Here is a 22,593-nt window from a genome sequence, read left to right as displayed (position 1 = left end):
TGCAAGTCAAAACAACAATGCGGTACCATCTCACACCTGTCAGAATGGCTATTATCAACAAGTCAACAAATGACAAGTGCTGGCGAGGATGTGGAGAAAAAGGAACCCTCGTGCACTGCTGGTGGGAATGCAGACTGGTGCAGCCACTGTGGAGAACAATATGGAGTTTCCTCAAAAAACTAAAAATGGAACTCACATTTGACCCAGTGATCCCACTTCTAGGAATATATCCCAAGAAACTAGAAACACCAATCAGAAAGGATATATGCACCCCTATGTTCATAGCAGCACAATTCACCATAGCTGAGATTTGGAAACAGCCTAAGTGCCCATCAGCAGATGAGTGGATTAAAAAACTGTGGTACATCTACACAATGGAATACTATGCTGCGGTAAAAAAGAAGGAGTCCTTACCATTTGCAACAACATGGATGGAGATGGAGAGCATTATGCTAAGTGAAATAAGCCAGGCAGAGAAAGATAAATATCACATGATCTCACTCATTTGTGGACTATAATGAACAACATAAACTGATGAACAAAAATAGATCCAGAGACAGAGAAACATCAATCAGAACATCAAACCTCAGGGAAGGTAGGGGACAGTGAGGGTAAGGGGGAGAGATCAACCAAAGGACTTATATGCATGCATATAAGCCTAATCAATGGACACAGACAACAGGAGGGTGGGGGCATGAATGGGAGATGGGGGGTAATGGGGGAATAAGGACACATATGTAATACCTTAATCAATAAAGAATTGTTTTAAAAAATAATAAGTAAATAAATAAATAAAATGTACATGCTTTCCTAAATTTCACTATCCTATATAATAAAGAGGTAATATGCAAATTGACCCTCACGCCCTCATGTCACAAGATGGCCACCCTATGTCATCACAAGATTGCCGTCCCATGTTGTCACAAGATGGCTGTCCCAACATCATCACAAGATGGCCGCCACAAGATGGACACACCCCATGTCATCATAAGATGGCCACCCCCACATTGTCACAAGATGGCCGCCCCCATGTCATCACAAGATGGGCAGGGGAGGGCAGTTGGGGGCGACCAGGCCTGTAGGTGAGGACAGTTGGGGGTGATTGGGCCAGCAGGGGAGCAGTTAGGTGTCAATCATGCCGGCAGGGGAAGGGTTAGGTGTCAATCAGGCCGGCAGGGGAGCGGTTAGGGGCAATCAGGCAGGCAGGCAGGCAAGTGGTTAGGAGCCAGCAGTCCCAGATTGTGAGAGGGATGTCCGACTGCCGATTTAGGCCTGCAGGGATCGAGCCTAAACCGGCAGTCGGACATCTCCCAAGGGGTCCCAGATTGGAGAGGGTGCAGGTTGGGCTGAGGGACAACCCCCCCCTCCAGTGCACGAATTTCATGCACCAGGCCTCTAGTATTCTATAATAAAGATAAATTAACTTTATAATGAAACACAATATATCCTATATAATAAAACCCTAATATGCAAATTGACCGAAGGGTGGAATGACTGGTGGAACGACCAGTCACTATTATGTGCACTGACCACCAGGGGGCAGACACTCAATGCAGGAGCTGCCCGCTGCATGCGGGCGGTAAGGAGCGAAGGGTCCCGGACTGCGAGAGCCCCGGACTGCAAGAGGGCGCAGGCTGGGCTAAGGGACCCCCCTTCAGTGCACAAATTTCATGCACTGAGACTCTAGTTTCTATATAATTACAACTAATTTTAAAAATATACATGGAACATGTTTTTTTTAAAAGAAGCCATAGAAACATATATTTGTAACTGTACTTGGATATTGGGATTACACATAATTTCTTTTCCCAAGATGTCTGCAATGGTCATGTGGTACTCTTTAATGGGAAATTTATCTTTAGATATTTTTTCATCCTTACTGGCTCCCTATTTCTTCATGATAAAATTTAAAATCCTAAGCATTGCAATGAAGAATCTTCTTAATCTGATTCTTATGTAGCTTCAGCTTCTTCCCTCCTTACATGTTTACAACATGCTCTGGTCAAATTAATCCATTTTCAACTTTTCTTATGCCTTCTCAATCCTCTAGGCCTTTATGGTTTTTGCTCTGCCTGAAATGTTCATTCTCAACTCTACCTCCATGCTCCCTAAATTGTCCATTAGCATTCTGCTAAAAAGACATCTTACATGGAAAGATTTCCTTACCTGCCCCCACCCTTCATCAGACACCATGCCAAATCAGTTGCTTCCCTTCTGTGCTTCCTGGAGAGTATGTATTTGTTTCAATTATAGCTCAAAACTAATTATATTCATAATTGATGGTTGACTTGTTTATTGTTGGATATCTTGTTATGGATTATAAATTATTTGTCTCCACATTTTGTGTGACTTGTGCTTAAAAAAAATACATTAAATAGAATGACTAGAGAAATACAGAAATTGTTTTATGTCAAGTAAAGCTACAAATACCAACTTTAATAAAATTTGATTATCTCTGAATGTTTTACATGAAAGTGTATACTCTCTTGGTTCAGTGACTAAGTATTTCATAGTAAATATGATCTCTGAATCATTGTTTTCTAAAATTAATAATGTGATTTAAATCTCCCCATCAGGGTTTGGGATAAAATTAAGATACTGTTGTTTTCAAAGGAAAAGTAATTCAAATATTTTAAAACATACACAGAAGCATTTCTATGTTAATTAGATGTAATCTGCTGATGATAAAACTGTATGATAGAGAATTTCAGGTAATGGCAATTAAATTATTCAGAGCAGCCATCCTACTGAAAGCACCTAAATATTCTAGATAAAATATTAAAACAATTATCTTAAAAGCACTGAAAATCTGACAAGATAATGGGGAACTGTGAGGACAAATTCTGGTGGGAATTTAAACACAGAGAGGTGAGCAGAATATTAAACTTTCTTTTTGTTCTAAAACTATTTGCTGACACAAAGTTGGACATAAGTTCAGAACTTGAAGGGGGGCGATAGAAATTAAGGACCAGGACATACATGAGATAAAGGAGTCTTATAGCATCTATATTAATTGGGAACCCCAAGGAATACACTCTCCAAGTGATGGTATATCAAAACTAAATCTACCTATACTCTAGCCCAGAGAACGGCTGGGGAGCTTGACTGGGCACCAACCAGGACATAAGGAAAACAGGAAAGTAAAAAAATCCTATAAACTGTACATCCTGCAGCTTTCAGCTGGGTATACATGGTAGTCTAAGTAGAGAAAGACCCTCAAGTCTTGAACTTGGTTTAAAGTGGTTTATAGCTGGTAGTATTCAGATGAAAATAAAAATCTGTCCTGAAGGAAGGCAATTTCATTCAAGATCTCAGGATATTCTGACAAATATTATTTTCAGGTTAGTGATCATTACAAGTCAAAATAAAATCTGGCACACACAGAAACAGGGAGCTGTGAACAAAAACCAGCTGAAGCAGCACAGTAGAAACATGCTTGAAGACTTTAGACTCTAGGATTATCAGATGGAGATTTAATACACTTAAAGAATTAAAAAGCAAGCTGAAAAATATTTAAAGGGAGCAAGAAATGATAAAAAAATTTCATAGCAGATGTAAACAACAATTATTAGAATTTTAAAAATGAAAAATACAATAACTAAAATAAAAAACTCAAGGGACACTTTTGATAGCATATTGGACACACAAGAAAAATGAGAGGTGACAATAGCTAACATCAGAATTGGAAAGGAAAATATTACAGATCTTCAGATGTTTAAAAGATTACAAGAGGACATTATAAACAATTTGAGAACAAACTTTGAAATTTTAGATAAAATTAACGTATTTCTGGAGAAACAAAATTTATAGAAAAAAAGAATAAGAAGATGAATAAATTTATTATTAATAAAGAAATGTGATATCATTATTTAAAACTTTCCCAAAAAGAAAACTTAAAAGAACACAGAGTATCACTAATGAATACCACTAAATATTTAAGAAAGAAATCTCACCAATCTGAGCAAATATGTCCTCTAGAGAAGAGGAAAAAAAAAGAGAGAAAAACTTCTAACTTGTTTAATAGGGCCAGCATAACCTTGATACCAAACCCTCATAAGAAAGGAAAATGACAAGCCAATCTCAAGTGGTGAATATAGATGCAAAAGTCCACTAATAACATATCTTAATTGGTTGGTTTTATTTTGTATGCATTGTTTTGGTCTAAATAAAATAGCTGTAATCTTGGCTCAAAGATACTAGTGAATAAGCATAATGCACCTGAATTCAGAGAGTACAGTTTTGAGGGTATATCATTAGAGCTATGCTATGAAAATAGTATAAATGTAGATGGCAACCAGATGGCACTGGGAACAGACAAGAATTTGAGGGGCGATACAAAGGTGTTTCTCTTTCTCTGCAGCTCAGAAGACTTTGTGATTACATATTCATTCCTAGATTCCAAGGCAAGTTCCAGATAAATGTATAATAACCTTCTGTGTTTATAAAGCTTGAGGAGAAAATTATTATCCTAATTCTTCTTCATAAATGCAGTATAAAAGAGACATGTAATTTATTAATATCCCAAACCATTCTTATCTCATAAATTAAAATTAGGAACAAAATGAGTAATCACTTTTATCATTTACTTTAGGTTTTTTAGAATAATCCTTGCTGACAAGTCTTCCCATAATACTTTAGTTGAAATCCTAGACTGTAATCCATATTCACTTGACGTTCTGCCAAATGTTATTTCTGATATTCACGTCATATGCATTTGAGCAACGTAAAAACCTTTTAGCAATTTAGTCCACCTTTATCCCAACACAACTAAGTGTTTTTAGTCTTTGAAATATTACTGTTTCCCTCTACTGCAAATACTAAAGACAACAAAAATCAATAGGTCATTAATATTATCAGACGTGTTATTAAAACTTTCCCACTCACACTTTTCCCAGGCATTACTTTTTCCTTCTGTCCACTCAGTTATATAATGCTCTTTTCCTTCCTTTTTAATAATTTGAGGTTTCTCTATTATACAACAAATACTATTGTACTGTCTACATGGTATTTTTTTAAATCTGAATATATTTCATATGCCAAGCTTCCTTACTTACAGTACTCTAAAGTTTTTCAAAGTGTAGCTATCAGCTTCAGAGTTAAGATACATATAAGGAAAATCTAACTAGCCAATGGAAAAGTCTATTTATGGAATATTGTTAACAAATAAAAACACAAACAAAAACATTCTATCACTCTGTTAATAAATGACACTGCAAAGAGGAAATATCTTATATGCTATATATCCTGCAAACGAAACACCATAATTCTAGAAGAACAATACACTAATATAACACTGGTATGTTCAAGATATCATTTTCAGCCTAGCCAGTTTGGCTCAGTGGATAGAGCGTCAGCCTGCGGACTGAAGGGTCCCAGGTTCAATTCTGGTCAAGGGCACATGCCTGGGTTGCAGGCTCAGTCCAATGTGCAGGAGGCAGCCAATCAATGATTCCCACTCATCACTGATGTTTCTACCTCTCTCCTCCTCTCCCTTCCTCTCTGAAATCAATAAAAATATACTAAAAAAAAAAAAAGATATCATGTGCATGTGCAAGTATGAACTCAGTTGTACACCACTGTGTGTTTTGTTACAAAATATTATCTAAAATTTTTCCAGTGCCATTGATTTTAAATTCTAAGTAGAAATTTCTATCTCAGAGGCACCATCTTAGATAACAATCTAAAAACATTAAATTGCCCATCAAGAATCTTAACAGAAAAAATTGACATGAGACACATGTTGTCTGCTTGTTGCACAGTGTGCCAATTTTCTTTATAGCTGTTAAATATTATCAATAGAAAAGGCATAAATATAAATGTTTTCATAACTTTCTTAAGCTGATAGATTTTAGTATTTTAAACTAAAATAAGATAGAAAAGCTTAGAATTTGAACAGACTATAAACACATAAATCAATATGATTCTGTATGACTCAGGCACACATTAACATTATTACTCCAGCTTTATACAAGTTACTTTACCCATGTTGTATTGCATCACACTTTCTTTATATATCAGGAAATATCCAACCCACAAAAATTATTGGCAGACAATGAACTGCTTAATAAGTGCAATATCAACAATGATGGAAAAGACTGTACAACTGGATGAAAGGGGTGACACAATATTCCTGCATGCATGAATAGTATATTTCTGTTACTTTATCACTCATATTAGTAAAAATTTGGTCATGGGGACAGCTATATTTTTCCTTCTAAGTAGCTGTTTTTCCTTCTAACTTCCAGATCCATTGGTTTTTACTATCACTTACTTTTATTGCCTTTCGAGTCTAATCAAAATGTGTTTCTCAAACCATTCCTGACCCCCAAACTTCATAGACATTACTTGTATCCAAATCTCTTTGTTACAGAAAGCAATGAAATAAAAGAAATAAATGGTGAGAGTTTATGCCTTAAGTGCTTTGATACTTGAAATATTAACATTTTATGCATTAATTTATCCCTTTAAATTAATTGCATTTAATTTGAATTCACTGCAAATTTCACATGTAATGATGTGCATTCTTACTAATCACTTTGTTATCCACAGAATACAGCATTGAGGTTTTTTATGTTAGCTTTAGAATCATAAAATGCCTTTATGTTGTTTCATTATTATATAAAAACTAGAGGCCCGATGCATGAAGATTCATGCAAGAATGGGCCTTCCTTCCCCTGGCTGCCGGCACCGCCTTCGCTCTGGCCCCAAGCCACCTTTCCGCCTTCCCAGACTGCCCAGAGGCCCGTAGTGGCTGGGGCAGTGCGGAACGCCTGTGTCATCACCATGGCGATGACGCAGGCATCCCGCCCCCGCCCCTGGCCGCTCGGAGCCTGCATATGCAAATTAACCCACCATCTTTGGCAGACAATGAACTGCTTAATAAGTGCAATATCAACAATGATGGAAATTATTTACCCATCTTTGGTGGGTTAATTTGCATGCTCACTCCTGATTGGCTGGTGAGCATTGCGAAGGTATGATCAATTTGCATCTTTCTCTTTTATTAGTGTAGATGATCTTTAAACTATTAGCTATATATACACATGTAGAGTAAATTAAAGTTTTTCCCTCTATGCTGAACAGTGTTAACATCCAATTCATACATGCACAAATTTATTATTCATTCAGCAAGTACTTACTAATCATATCATATGTACTGGATTTTATTATATCTTGTGAGAATATTAAATATGCAAAATTATAATGGTATAAATCTATTTTTGCAGTTAACATCATTATTTGAAGGAAAATAATATAACCCACTTTTCCCCTTATAACCTGAAATAGTAAAACAAGGATCTTCCATTCCCCCTAATTTCTGCACACCTCTTTCCCTTCTATTCATGATTTCTGTGAGAAGTTAGAAAGAATATTGTAAAACTGCTAGTGCAATTGCTACCATTCCATTCAAAAAGTTTTATAATGCCAAGAGGCACTAAGGCTAAATGGAAGTATTTAAATAATTTAACATTCTAATATGGTATTTATTTATTTCTAAGTATATTGGCTTCTAAAATAATAAGAATAGTAAGTCCAAGTTGAATGGACTTTGAATGGTAAGTGCACCTTTGAAAACACCAGATTTTGACATAATAATTATTCATCTTTCTTGTGAAATCCTATATAATAAAAGGCTAATATGCAAATTGTCCCAGGAGTTTGACCAGGGGACGTGGCCGGCCTGTCAACTGCCTGCAGCCCCTCCCCCACGACCGGCCTGGCCATTCAGCCTGGCCGGACCCCACCTGCGCACAAATTTGTGTACCGGGCCTCTAGTATATCAATAAAACACAAATAAAAAGTTGTCAAGTCCTATACACAATAATGCCATCATCTTTCTATCAATACAAATAGGTGTTCTGAGACATGCTTGTAATTTCTATGGACTTACTAATACCGTGTGAAGCTATTAGCTATGTTGTGGAGTATTGTTCTCAAAAAAGACTACTTTGCCAAAAAGGCACTCATGTAAAGTGCAGCCTATGCTGCGTTTTACTAAAGGGTATGTCATTCAAGAATCAATTCAAATGCCATCTCTATCACAAAGCCTTCTCTGATTCCCTCCTCCATGCCCACATGTTTTCTCATGTTCTCTCTCTCCCCTCTTTGAACATCCATTGCAATTTATTTTTACATCTTTTTAGGTTGTCATCATTTTTACTCATATATTGTAAAGTTTAAGTAAACGTCTTATCTTCCATGACATTAAGCTTGTACTATGCAAAAAACTCACATACTTTTCATTCCCACTTTAGGTATAAAAATGTCTTACATATCTTTTACTCAGAATAATTTTTGAATGAAGGGATATATGCTTTAAGTAATTTCTTAAAGAAATTCCTAAAAGGAATGATTTAAAAACATTTCAGGTCATTTATTACCTATACTAGGCATTTTGGTGCTTTTTATTTTTAATTTTATATCTTCATGCTATATTACTTTTATTGTTCTTTAATGGGTTTGAATTTCTTACCCTTGTTTCTCAAAAATAAACTATAATCTCCTTGAGGTCAAGAACAGTCTTTTAATACTTTAATACTCCAAGAATTCTTAGCACAAGGAGTACTAAGCAGGAGTGTTCAACTCAATGCATTAAATGTTGCCAAAGGATCATCTAATAAACATTTTAAAACATCTGCCATTCATCTCCTGGCTAAGAAAATCAAATCCCACAAAATTTACTTACCATGGCATTGACATTTACGTGATCTTTCCTATTCCGAATCTGAATACAGGATATTGGCAAATTCAGTCCTACCCCAGTGGCCAGATTTCTCAGGTCAGCAGCACGGTACTCCCCACGCCACAGCAAACTGTTATTATCAGAACCAAGTCCCAGGGAGGCCCAATAGAGATAGGTCTGAGAAAGTCTCTCCACGGTAGTGACATCTATTGTGGCTGATGCCATGCAAGGATTCAGAGTCACCTTCCTTCCATTCCTCAGCTCCTCTGGAGAGCAACAGCAGCTCTGAGAGCAATAACCTGGGCTCTGGCTCAATTTGATGCACACCAAGAAAAGTAAGCACCCCAGAAATAAAAAGGAAATACAGGCCAGAGCAATTACTAAATACAGGTTCCGGGCAGAAAGGTGCCCTCCTGTTTCCCAGGCATCTTCAAAGTCTGGAAGGACCTGAGGAACAGAGTTGCTCAACAGCACACCCAGTGTGACAGAGGAGGAAAGTGGTGGGTCTCCATGATCCCGAACCGCCACCACCACCCTCTGTTTCACTGCATCCGTGGGAAGAACTAAGCGAGCAGTGCGGAGCTCCCCCATATTGGCTGAAATTCTGAAAAGGCTAGAGTCAGAAGCCTGGGAGATGTGGTAGGAAAGCCAGGCATTGGAGCCACTGTCTGCATCCTCTGCTACTACTTTCGTGACCAAGTGTCCAGTTCTGGCAGAGCGGGGCACAATTTCCACTGGGACAGTGCCATTTCTGGTCACAGGAAACAAGATGACTGGAGCATTGTCGTTCCTATCTACCACAAACAAGTTCACAGTCACGGTTGCACTTCTGGGAGGAACGCCCCCATCCCGGGCTTCCACGTGAAAGTGAACCTCCTTGAGCCGCTCAAAGTCAAAGGAAGTTTTGGCAGTGATAGCCCCACTGGATGATTCTACTGCCACCAAGCTAGCGGCCGTCTGCCCTTCAGAGATAGTATCCAACAGTTCATAGAAGACAAGGCCATTCTTCCCTGAGTCTGGGTCCTGGGCAAACACGCGGCCTAGAGAGGCTCCAGGGCCATTGTTTTCAGCCACAAAAAGTTCCTGTTGAGGCCGAGGAAAGCTTGGTGTGTTGTCATTCACATCAGCAACTGACACAGTCAGTGTCCTGCGGCTGCTAAGCCGTGGCGAGCCACCATCTGAGGCCGTGATCAGGACCTGGTATTCGCTGACCTGCTCCCGGTCCAGCGGCCCATCAGTCAGCAAACTGTAGTAATTGTCAAAAGAAGCCTTCAGCTTAAAAGGGCCTCCACTGGATATGCTACAAATGGCCTTACCATTGGGACCAAGGTCCTCATCCCTGACACTGAGGAGAGCAATCACTGTGCCCGGGGCGGTGCCCTCGGGAACTGGACTGGAGAGAGTCAGCAGGTTCACCTCCGGGGCGTGGTCGTTCACGTCGGTCACTTCCACCAGCAGTTTGGCGGTGCTGGCTAGGCCGAAGGAGCCTTCATCCCTCGCCTCGATGTATGCCTCCAACAGCGTTTCAGGGGGACCTAGCAAAGCTGCTACCCGCACCTCCCCATTCCTAGGGTGAACGTGGAAGTGGGGCCGCAGCTTCGCCTGCGTGCTGTGGCTTAAGGAGTACCGGATTGCCCCATTGGAGCCCTCATCCGGGTCCGAGGCCTGAACTCGGAATAACACGGTACCGTTGGGTACCGTCTCTGGCACCTTGGTGCGATACACCGTGCGCTCAAACACAGGTGCATTGTCGTTTGTGTCCACCACAGTGATGGTGACCTGCGCGCCCCCGGAGCGTGCGGGCCGCCCGCGGTCGCGAGCGGTGAGCACCAGCCTGTGGGCGGCGCGCTCCTCGCGATCCAGAGCTTTCTCCAAAACCAACTCTGGGAATTCGCTGCCGTCGACCCGCGACCCCATGTCCAGGCGAAAGTGCTGGCTGGGGCTCAGGCTGTAGCTTAGCACCCCGTTGCTTCCCTCATCGGCATCTTGGGCACTGGGGAGGGGAAAACGGGCCCCCGGCGTCAGGAACTCGGGGGCGTGCAGCTGCACGTGGCGGGCGGGGAAGAGAGGCGCGTTGTCGTTGATGTCCAGGACGTGGATGCGCACCGTGTGCAGCTCCAGCGGGTCCTCAAGCACCAGCTCGTAGGTCAAGACGCAGGGAGCTTTGGCCCCGCAAAGCCGTTCGCGGTCCGCCGGCTCTCGGACCACCAAGCTACCGCTGGCCAGATCCACCCTGAAGTAGGGCTCGTCGTGGCGGGAAAGGAAGCGAAAGTTCCGCAAGGACAGAACCGCCGCTGACAGCCCCAGGTCCGCGGTTACGTTGCCTACGGCCGCGCCCCGCGGAGTCTCCTCCGACACGGAGTATTCGAGCTGTCCCGCGGCAGAGCCACAGGAGACCCACACGCACAGAACCGCCACCCTCCAGCCCACCGCCCTCCCTGTTGGCATCCTCGCTCCGCCAGCGATGGCCCGGGACCATGCTCCGCACTCCCGGAGAGCACGGGCCGTGGTCAAGAGCAAGGGCCGCCGGCCCCCGCTCGGCCTAGAGGCGCAGAGACCGCCGACGTTCCGCCTCCTGGGTGCCGGGATTGCCCGGGACTGGTCGGCGGGGAGCGCGCCTGGCTAGAGCCGAGGCTTGGCCGCCGTCTGGGGAAGCGGAGCGGGCCGGGTGCGGAGGAGCGCAGCGCCGCCTAGGGGTGCAGAGACGAGGTAACCCGCCCAAGGGAGGAAGCGCTGTCCCCGTAACCTGCCCGCTGGGATCGCGCCCGGTACCCAGGCAGCGGGCGCCCCGCAGGCAAGGAAGTCGCTCTGAGAACCTAACACAGCTTCCCTTAACCGGTGTCTCCTAGGACAACGCCCCGAGACCGCCCCGGTCTCAGCCTCCACAAACTCTGCCTGAAGCCAGCTTGTAACTAGGACTAAGCTCCGCTGGGCTTCCCTCGCCAGCTGTTAGAGAGCGGAGCTCAGCTGGTTTGGAGTGGCTTCCTGATAACCCAACTGACGCCCTAAATGCCCGCAAGAGCGCGGAACTCCGAGCGGAACTTCCCTGCGGAGATGATGAGAGGCGGAACCCTGACCGTGAACGAACACCCCTTCGAGACTTACGGAAACAGCAGCCCCAATCCCGGTGCTGTGGTGCATTCCGTGCTGGATTCCCAGCCTCTCCGCTGCGGGTTAAAGTCTCTCCGGCACCTCAGCATCATCCCAGGGCCTCCAGGATTTAAACAGAGGCATCCAGCAAGGGGAACAGTAACCTCCCTAAAGCTTCCTCCGGACTCTCGCTTTGCGAGGCACCAAAGTGGGAGAGTTCACGGCTTACGTACGGTTTCTACGTTCAGCTTTTTTGCGGGTCAGCAGTTTCTCTTTCCCCGGGAGACCCTACTGGGAGTACTTGCTAGCGCCCCGGAGGAAGAAGAGGTCAGGAACCAGTCAATATCAAGCATCAGAAATTCAAAAAGATGGACAACTCATTCCCAAACAGGACATGAGAAGTGGAGGGGAGAGGAAGTACTGAGATACTATCCAGAGTTGACCAGGAAATTACTCCATGAATATTTTGAAAACAGCAATGAGGCAGGGTAAGAACAGGTTAGATGCCTATACTTGCTCCATCTTCTTTTTTTCTTTTTATTTATTTATTGATTTTAGAGAGAGAGGGGGGGAAGAGGAAGGAAGAGAGAGAGAAACATTGATTTGTTGTTCCGCTTATTTGTGCATTCATTGGTTGATTCTTGTATGTGCCCTGACCTGGGATCAAACCCACAACCTTGGCTTATCAGGAAGCCACTCCAAACCAGCTGAGCTACCCAGCAAGGGCCTTCATCTTGTTTTTAAGCCAGTCTTCTGCACAGAAAGTCTACAGTGTTCAGTTCTATTAAAAACATCTGTGAGCTACAAGTAATACCTCCAAATTCCACCTAGCACCCTACAACCTGTGGCTTTCCCTGAGATGGAGGCGAGCTGAAAAAAGAGACTGATTTAAGTTACTAATAAACGCTAAATTCCTCACGCGAATCCTTCTTTTAATACAGCTGCAGTATTCAAAGTTCTAAGAACAAAAATTTGAAAGACAAAAGCTGACTACAAATCAAGAATTGAAGCTTTCAGGGCATTCTATTTTCTGATCAGAAAACTGCCTGAATATTGTTAATTATTGAAACTGAATGCAGGATACATGGGGGTTAATTACATCATTCTCTCCACTCTAGTGTATGTTTGAATATTTCTAAAATAACTTTTTAATTGCTGATTAAAATGGCGGGGGTGGGGGAGACCAATCACCTCCCTGGAACATCACAAACTCATCTCTTATCTCTTCCAAGGAAGAAGAGTAGGCTGCCATATAAGGTAATATAAGCAGTAAATGCCCCTGTCCATTTTGTCTTTCTAAATTAAGGAACCAAAACCTCGTTGACATCAAGTCTTGGATAAAATTAAAGCAGGAAGCATGTCAGCCCATTGAAGTGTTCGGTAGAGTTATAGGTATAGCCATCTTTGGGGATCTTCATTAGGATGTGGAATAACTGATACAAATTAAATTTATTCTTCACTAAACTTCAGAACCCAAACTAATTGTCTGCTTCAATTTGTAGACAATTAGTGCCAGAGGTTAAGATTCGCATTTCCTTATTTTAATTTAATGCTGCTGACCAAGCTAACCTGTTTTGGGGTGATAGGTTATAATTTTCACTTTTCCCTTAGCATTAGGTGAAATACACCTGGAGAAGATGTACTCAACTTCTGGAATGCCCCAACGTTTAGCATTCGAGCTCCCAATTATACTGGGTTTAGGAACTCGGAGCTGTGTCTAGGGTAGTATGTGTGTGTGTGGATTAGGAAGAGGGGAGGAGGGGAGAAGGAAAAACTCATCTTGACAAAAACTCTTCCCTCTTCACACACTTCTCAGACTTTGGGCTTCCCTTTTTCTCACTTCTCTATTTAAACTGGCACTCGTGTCTAATTTCAAAGATTTAATTTGTGCCAAAAATAAGAGGATAGCACTCACCTAGTGGAATTTGTTCCACCATCTGCCTCCATAAGTTTAGGCATAACTGTGATTTGTGGGAAAGCAATATTTACTCAAATACAATGGGATTTGTGGGAAAGAAATATTTAGGAGATACTTGGAAATCCCATAGATGAGAAAGTCTCAAAAACTTTTCCTTTTGTATAAGATGACTAGGTAAGCACTAAAACCATGAATTAACAAAGTATTTCTTTAGCAGAACCTTTCCTTTCTGACATTTCATTTTGCCATTTTATGGCATTATCCATAGTTTCTCATAATTCAGGCATTTTAAATTTTTTAATTATGTACAAGTACAACTTTCAGTGGACTTGATGCAAAAACAAAGTCCTGATTTCTGCTTGGGCTCTATTGCTAAGATTATTATTATAAAGCTCTCCCACCAAACTTGGCCTTAAACTGTAAGTTCAAAAGATTTCTAGGCATATTCATAACCTCCTGTTAGAGATCTTGAGGTCAAACAAAATCAGTAAATATATACTCACTGAAGCATTTGTCAGCAAAAGAATATTATACTTTAAGCAAGATTTTTTAGTGCTTAAGATGACTCCCAGGGAGTATATTGTGTACTTATGAAAACTAAAGGAAAGGACATCAGAAATTTTAATCTAATAAAATAGCTTAATGAAGTTTCCAAAACAAGTCTAACAGAGTGGGAATTCTTTGTATCACTGTGTCATTCTTTTTTTTTTTACTTGAACCCTTTACCAATGACACAGTACTACATAATTTCTTTCTCAAATTTCTAGTGCTAAGGAACTAGTTTCTCTCCCTGACAGAGCACCATATACTAGTAAAGTGTCTTGGATCTTTCTTCATGAATCTTCACTCTAATTAATTCTATGCTGTATTTACTTACTACTTTTTATAATCATGTGCCAATTTTTTTTAATTACCTTTTTCTAAAAATATTTTTCTATTTCATCTTTAAAGTGTAGCCCTCAGAACTTAAAGTCATACTCCAGGTTGGTCAAATCAGATCCAAGAAGAGGCAATCTAATTCATTGATTCTAAATACCACATATCAAGCAATGGAGTCTAAAGTTGCACCTGGACCCTGGCCAGTGTGGCTCAGTTGGTTGGGCATTATCCTGTGCATCAAAAGGTTGCTGATTCCATTTCCAATTAGGGCAATACCTGGGTTTTCAAGCTTGATTCTGGTAAGGGGTGTGTAGAAGGGACAGCTAATCAATGTTTCTCTCTCCCTCTCCCTTCCACTCTTTCTAAAAATCAATTAAAAAGTCAATCACTTTTAAAATTTTATTGATTTTTAGAGAGAGTAAGGAATAGTGAGAGAGAGACATTGATGTGTAAGAGAAACATTGTTGGTTGCCTCTTGCAGGCACTCTGACTAGGGGTCAAACATGAAACTTGGGCATGTGCCCTGACCTGGAATGGAACCTGCCACCTTTTGGTGTATGGGAAGACGCTCTAACCAACTGAGCCACACCAGCCAGTGCTGCATTTGGTTCTTAAACAGTTACATCACATACTTTTTGCATGATGGATTGAAAACTAAAATTCACACCCACTTTTTTCTAGATGCTACTAAACCACACATTGGAAAGTCCTAGACTTTTATACTTACATTTTTTTACTTAAATTTGTTTAATGCCTGGTATGATCACATAATATATTTTACCTACATCCAAATTTCATATTTCTACATATTTAGTAAGCAGTCACACTAGATGTTCTTTGAGCCACAGATGAAATTTTTCATGAAGTATGGCTGAAGAGAAAGGCCTTCAATTACTACCAACCAACCCACCTGACATCAGTTTATTAGATGGTGTCTAACCTGAAATAAAAATCTGACAAAGATACTAACAGTCTCCAAAAATGAATCTATGCAAATCTCATGTAATAGTTTCCAAAAATGCTAAACAAAATATTGCCAGATCACCATTATGATAGATGCTTAAAAGAAATTTGATAAATGAACAATATAAACTGATTAATAAAAACAGATTCAGAGACAGAGAAGCATCAATCAGACTGTCAAACCTCAGACGGAAGGTAGGGGAGGGTGGGGGTCAGGGGGCGAGATCAACCAAAGGACTTGTATGCATGCATATAAGCATAAACAATGGACACAGACACCAAGGGGGTGAGGGCATGAGCGGGGGGCATTGGGAGGAAAAGGACACATATGTAATACCTTAATCTATAAAGAAATTTTTTTAAAAAACAAATTGGATAAGAATTTGGCAAACATCACAAAACAATGGTCATCTTCATTTTAAGCAGTAAAACACCAGAATTATTCCCATCAAAAATCATGAACATAATGCAGGACACTTCAGGTCACACTTATTATTCAATACTGACTTGGATACCCTAGTCAAAACAAGATAAGGAAATATGTGTGCGTTTTAGAAAAGAGAATAAAATATAATGTTAGATGATAAATTTATAGGTAATATAATTTCCTACTCATAAAATCACAGAAAATTATAAAACATAATTAACACTAAAAAGAGTTCAATGAGATGATTACCTTAAAAATAAAAACATAGCTTTTATACATACCTGCAATAACTAGACAAAAAGTGGGATTTCTACCAATCATGGATAAATGAAAATGGAGATTTTAATGTCTCTCCTCCATGAAACCAACCAAAAATAACAAAAAGTACAGCCAAGCCCTAGCTGGTTTGGCTCAGTGGATAGAGTGTCAGCCTGCGGACTGAAGAGTCCTGGGTTCATATTCGGTATAGGGCACATTCCTGGGTTGTGGACTCAATCCCTAGTAGGGGGCATGCAGGAGGCAGCTGATTAATGATTCTCTCATCATTGATGTTTCTATCTCTCTCTCCCTCTCTGAAATCAATAAAAATATATTTTTTTAAAAACTTTGCAGATGTGCCCTAGCCGGTTTGGCTCAGTGGATAGAGCATTGGCCTGTGGACTGAAGAATCCCGTGTTCGAATCCAGTCAAGCGTACATGCCTGGGTTGTGGGCTTGATCCCCAGTGTGGGACATGCAGGAGGCAGCTGATTAATGATTCTCTCTCATCATTGATGTTTCTATCTCTCTCTCCCTCTACCTTCCTCTCTGAATTCAATTAAAAATATATTTTAAAAAAATAAATAAAATAAAACTTTGCATAAATAAAATAATCTTGCTTTTTTTTAAAAAAAGAATACTTTAGAAGGAATCAATAGTAGGTTAGATAAAGCAGAGGATCAAGTCAGCAATTTGGAAGACAGTGTAGCAAAAAACACTAAATCAGAGCAGCAAAAAGAAAAAAAGAATTTTTAAAAATGAGGATAGCTTAAGGGACCTCTGGGATATTGTCAAGCATAAAAATATCCATATCATAGGGTACCTGAAGGAGAAGAGAGACAGCAAGGGATTGAAAACCTATTTGAAGAAATAATGACTGAAAACTTTCCTAACCTGGTGAAGAAAAAAGACACACAAGTCCAGGAAGCACAGAGTCATAAACAAAATGAACCCAAAGAGGCCCATGCCAAGACACATCATAATTAAATGGCAAATGTTAATGACAAAGATAGAATCTTAAAAGCAGCAAGAAAAAGACAGTTAATTACAAGGGAGCTCCTATGAGACTGTCAGCTGATTTCTTAACAGAAACATTTTAGGTCAGAAGGGATTGGCATGAAATATTCAAAGTGATAAAAATCAAGAACCTACAACCAACATTATTCTACCCGGCAAGACTATTATTTAAAAATTGAATGTGAAATAAAGCTCTTTCCAGACAAGAAAAAGCTAATGGAGTTCATTACCACCAGACCAGCATTACAAAAAAATGTTAAAGGGTCTTTCTTAAGAAAAAGAAAGAAAGAAAAGAGAGGAACATAGTTATAAAGAATAAAGTGGTAATAAATACATACCTATCAATAATTACTAAAATGTAAATGGACTAAATTCTCCCATTAAATGACATAGGATAGGCTAAATGAATAAGAAAACAAGACCTAGCTGAATCGAAGATGGCTGCCAATGGGAAGGCAGACTGCAAGATAGTGTGTGAGTGAGAAAACAAAGGAAGAGTGTGTGGTCGTACGGGGAGTGTTTGTTGGGGAGTTGAGGGACAGCTATACTCCAGGAGACTGTGGGGGACTGCTGGATGGGGCTCTCCTGACCAGGCAGCCCCCACTGCTGCTGGGTTCCCTCCCGGACTGATGGTCTCAGATGCGGAGACCGCGCCATCTTGAAGGGGAAAGTGGATGTTATTGGAAGCCTGAAAAGCCTGGGGAATCTACAACTATGGCACCCATCGAACAGCTGCAAACCCGAGAACACTGGTCCCCAAGTGGCGCAAGCACTCGGATTCAGAGGAGCTCTACACTCCCTCACAGAAAGGTCAGATTTCGCCTGGGATAGGGTGAGGTCTGTGGTTCTGGCAGGAGAGAGAAATGCACATGCGGGAGCTGGAGGACCGGGGGAAGTCTGTGCCTAGGAAAATCCATGGCTGTTGGGGCTGGTGTGATCCGTGAATGTGGAAGCGGGTCCACAGAGCTGCTAACAGAAAAGAACTCTGAAAAACAACCCATTTTGATCTGGGCGCAAAAGAACAGCCTAAAAATTTTAAGTGTGCCAGCTGCTTAGACCCAGGGGGAAAAAAGACTGCACAGACTTGCGCGCAGCCCGGGAGTTCACACACTTACTCTGGCTCTTTTTTTTTTTTTTCCTCTTTAAATCCTTGCTTCTGATTACTAAGCCCAGTATATAGGATCACCCAATTGGGGACACTCTAAGAGACTGCAGGGGAAAGTTGTTTTTCTGGAACCTGGGGATCAGAGTGGGGAATAACCATCAGAGAACCAGCTCTGGGGTAACCCACTCCCCCAAACCGGTATTAAGTACCACAGGGAAAACATAATCTAAACACTAGCTAGAGAGGACTTATAGACCCGGAGGTCAATCCAGAAACACTGCCACCCAGGGGTTGAGTCACAAATTGACTCTTGGGTAAACACAAAGGAATACAAGAAATAAAGATGTACTGCCTGCTTAAAAATCAGGACTGGCTTACAACACTGAGGCGCAGTGGAACACAGGGAACTTCAATACTGTCCTGACTAGGAAGCAGGCATGCCAAACAGAACAGTAGAGGAAGTGAATGACCTTCACTACTGCACTTTTTTTTTCATCTTTTACTTACGAAACTATTTTTTTCTTTTTCCCTCACTTGATTTTACCTTTTTAATTATTACATTTTTATTTTCAATCAGTATTATTACTACTACTATTTTACCTTTTTTTTAAAAAAGTGTCATTTTATTTTCTCTTTATTTTACTTTGGGATTAGTGTTCTACATTCTATTTTCATCTTTCCTTTAGCATCATTTTACTCTATCTCAACTTTACCTTTATGCCATCACTCTCTTCCTCACTTTTCCCCTTTTGTTGTCCTGTTTATCTTACCTTATTCCTGCTTTAGATTTTCCCTATTCCTTCTTTTCACCCCCTGTTAAAATTTCACCCTACTTATATATCTAGTTTCCAATCCCCTGCTCCAAGTTCATACACACCTCTTTCTTCTCGTTCTTCACTATCCAAAATTTTTTCCTCTCTGTCCTTGTGTTCTTGTTTGCTTGATTGTTGATTATATAGATTTTTTATGCTTGTTTGTGAGATTGTTTTGCTTTGCTTTTTGTTTTTTTGTTTTGTTTTTTGCTTCTGTTTTCCCTCGCCTCAGTTGATATCAGTTGTTGTTTATAGTTTGCATTCATCTCCAGGTACTTGTTGCTGGCATGTGTTGGGATTAGTGGCTGTTCTATTGGAGTTTTTTCTCCCCATATATATAGTTTCTTCCCTCTTCTTTCTTATTCTTTCTCTTTTCTCTCTTACTTCTCTTTCCTTTTCCCAATTTCATTTTTGCACTCCTTTTTTTTTTCTTGTTTTTTTTTTTATTCTCCTTTCTTTCCTATCCTCTCATTCACCTTTCTCTGGTGGTCACCTTTATTTTGGGTTATTAATATGGTGAATACAATTGTGTTCAGTGCCTTGTGCATTGTACCTTGCTGTGTTGTATTTTGTGCCTTTAAATCAATGCAGGAGAGAGAGAACTACATAACCAGACACCCGAAGAAGAGAGACCATTGGGAGACAAAGAAACAGCCCACATATGAAAGAAAAGCAGGCATCACCAGAAAAGGAAGTAAATGAAATGGAGGCAAGCAACCTGCCAGAGAAAGAATTCAGAGAAATGGTCAAAAGGTGGATGAAAAGAATGGAAGACAAATTTGACAATATGTGTAAGAACCAAGAGGAAATGAAGAAGAAATGAAAAATGACATCGCTGCTGTAAAGAACTCAATAGAAAGCATCAGGAGAAGACTAGAAGAAGCAGAGGACCACATCAGTGAGCTAGAAGACAAGGTAGGAAAAAATACCCAAGTAGAGCAGCTTCTGGAAAAAATAAATAAAAAGCAGGAGGAGAGCCTAAGGAAACTTTGGGACATGAAACAAAACAACATCCACATAACAAGGATGCCAGAAGGAGAAGAAACTGAGCAAGGAATAGAAAACCTGTTTGAAGAAATAATGACAGAAAACTTCCCTGATATAGGGAAGAAAAAACTTAAACAAATCCAAGAAGCTCACAGAGTCCCAAGCAAAATAAACCCCAAAAGACTGATGCCAAGGAGCATTATAATTAAATTGGCAAACACCAATGACAAAGTAAGAATCTTAAAAGCAGCCAGAGAGACAGAAAGTTACCTACAAAGGATCCCCCATCAGACTAGTGACTGATTTCTCAACAGAAACACATCAGGCCAGAAGGGAATGGAATGAAATATACAAAGTCATGCAAAGGAAGGGTCTGAATCCAAGAATACTGTACTCAGCAAGGCTATCAATCAAAATTGAAGGTGAAATCAGGAGCTTCACAGACAAAAAAGGACTAAGGGAACTTATTACCACCAAACCAGCAATGCAAGAAATGCTAAAGAGTCTGCTGTAAAAAAAAGAAAGAAAGAAATAGAAAACGAAGAAGAAACACAGGGGTAAAGAATAAAAATAGCGACAAACAAGTACCTATCAATAATAACTTTAACCCTTTGCACTCTCTTGCTTTTTGCTCGATTCCTTTATTCTAATGCTAACCGTGTCGAGTCACACTCGACATCTGAGTGCAAAAGGTTAAATGTAAATAGATTAAATGCCCCAATCAAAAGACATAGGGTAACGGATTAGATAAGAAAACATGACCCATATATCTGCTGTCTACAAGAAACCCACCTCAGAAAAAAAGACACACACAGATTGAGAGTGAGGGGATGGAAAAAGGTTTTTCAGGCGAATGGAAATAAAAAAAAGCTGGGGTAGCAATACTTTTATCTGACAAATTAGATCTCAAAGTGAAGGACATAAAAAGAGATAAGGAAGGCCCCTTCATAATACTAAAGGGAGCAATCCAACAAGAAGAAATAACACTGGTAAACATATACGCACCCAATACAGGAGCAACCAAATACATAAAAAAAACTCCTAGAGGATATTAAGGGAGAGATTGACAGCAATACTATCATAGTAGGAGACTTCAATACCCCACTATCACCACTGGACAAATCCTCTAAACAAAAAATCAGCAAAGAAACATCAATCCTAAATGACTCACTAGACCAGATGGAATTAATTGACATCTTCAGAACATTTCACCCCAAAGCCACAGAATATACATTCTTCTCAAGTGCACATGGGTCATTTTCAAAGATAGACCATATATTGGGTCACAGGCAAAGTCTCTTCAAATTCAAGAAGATAGAAACCATATCAAGCATCTTCTCAGATCACAATGGCATAAAACTGAAAATCAACTACAATAAAAACAATCCAAAAAACTCAAATACATGGAGACTAAATAGCATGCTATTAAACAATGACTGGGTTACCAGAGAGATCAAAGAAGAAATAAAAAACATCATGGAAACAAATGACAATGAAAACACAACAATCCAAAATCTATGGGACACAGCGAAAGCAGTCTTGAGAGGGAAGTTTATAGCTCTACAAGCCTACTGAAAAAAAAAAACCAAGAAACAATGGTAATAAATTACCTAACCCTACAACTCAAAGAGTTAGAAAGAGAGAAACAAGAAAAGCCCAGTGTAAGCAGAAGGAAGGAAATAATAAAGATCAGAGCAGAGATAAATGACATAGAGACCAAAAAAACAATACAAAAGATCAACAAAACCAAGAGCTGATTTTTCGAAAGGAAAAACAAGATTGATGAACCTCTAGCCAGGCTCACCAAGAAGCAAAGAGAGAGAATCCAAATAAACAAAATCAGAAATGAAAGAGGAGAAATAACAACAGAGCCCACCGAAATACAAAGGTTTGTTAAAAAATACTACGAACAATTCTATTCCAACAAACTGGACAACCTGGAGGAAATGGACATATTCCCAGAAAAATACAACCTTCCAAAACTCAATCAGGAAGAATCTAAACATCTCAATAGGCCAATAACTATGGAAGAAATTGAAGCAGTCATCAAAAAGCTTCCAGCAAACAAAAGCCCAGACCCAGACGGCTTCACAGGGGAGTTTTATCAAACATTCAAAGAACTAAAACCTATCCTCCTCAGACTATTCAAAAAAATTCAAGAGGGAGGAACACTTCCAACCTCATTCTATGAAGCCAGCATCACCCTAATACCAAAACCAGATAAAGACAACACAATGAAAGAGAATTACAGGCCAATATCCCTCATGAACATAGATGCCAAAATCCTCAACAAAATTCTAGCAAATCAGATCCAGCAGTACATCAGAAAGATCATACACCATGACCAAGTAGGATTTATCCCAGGGATGCAAGGATGGTACAATATCTGCAAATCAATAAAACATGATACATCACATAAACAAATTGAGAAATAAAAATAACATAGTCATATCAA

At 40.3% G+C, this 22,593-nt stretch overlaps 2 protein-coding genes across 2 annotated transcripts in view; both read right to left on the bottom strand.

The window, feature by feature from the left end:
- Positions 1 to 22,593, bottom strand: part of LOC103285795 (protocadherin alpha-C2) — a 132,635-nt gene that overhangs the window by 54,814 nt on the left and 55,228 nt on the right. The window lies entirely within an intron of this gene.
- PCDHAC1 (protocadherin alpha subfamily C, 1) lies at positions 8,654 to 11,131 on the bottom strand. Its single transcript, XM_028146947.2, has one exon. The coding sequence runs from the start codon at positions 11,129 to 11,131 to the stop codon at positions 8,663 to 8,665; it is 2,469 nt and encodes an 822-aa protein (XP_028002748.2). The 3' UTR covers positions 8,654 to 8,662.

This window comes from Eptesicus fuscus, chromosome 6 (assembly GCF_027574615.1).
Source record: "Eptesicus fuscus isolate TK198812 chromosome 6, DD_ASM_mEF_20220401, whole genome shotgun sequence".
Classification (NCBI taxonomy): Eukaryota; Metazoa; Chordata; class Mammalia; order Chiroptera; family Vespertilionidae; genus Eptesicus; species Eptesicus fuscus.
This window is presented reverse-complemented; position numbering and strand designations above follow the sequence as displayed.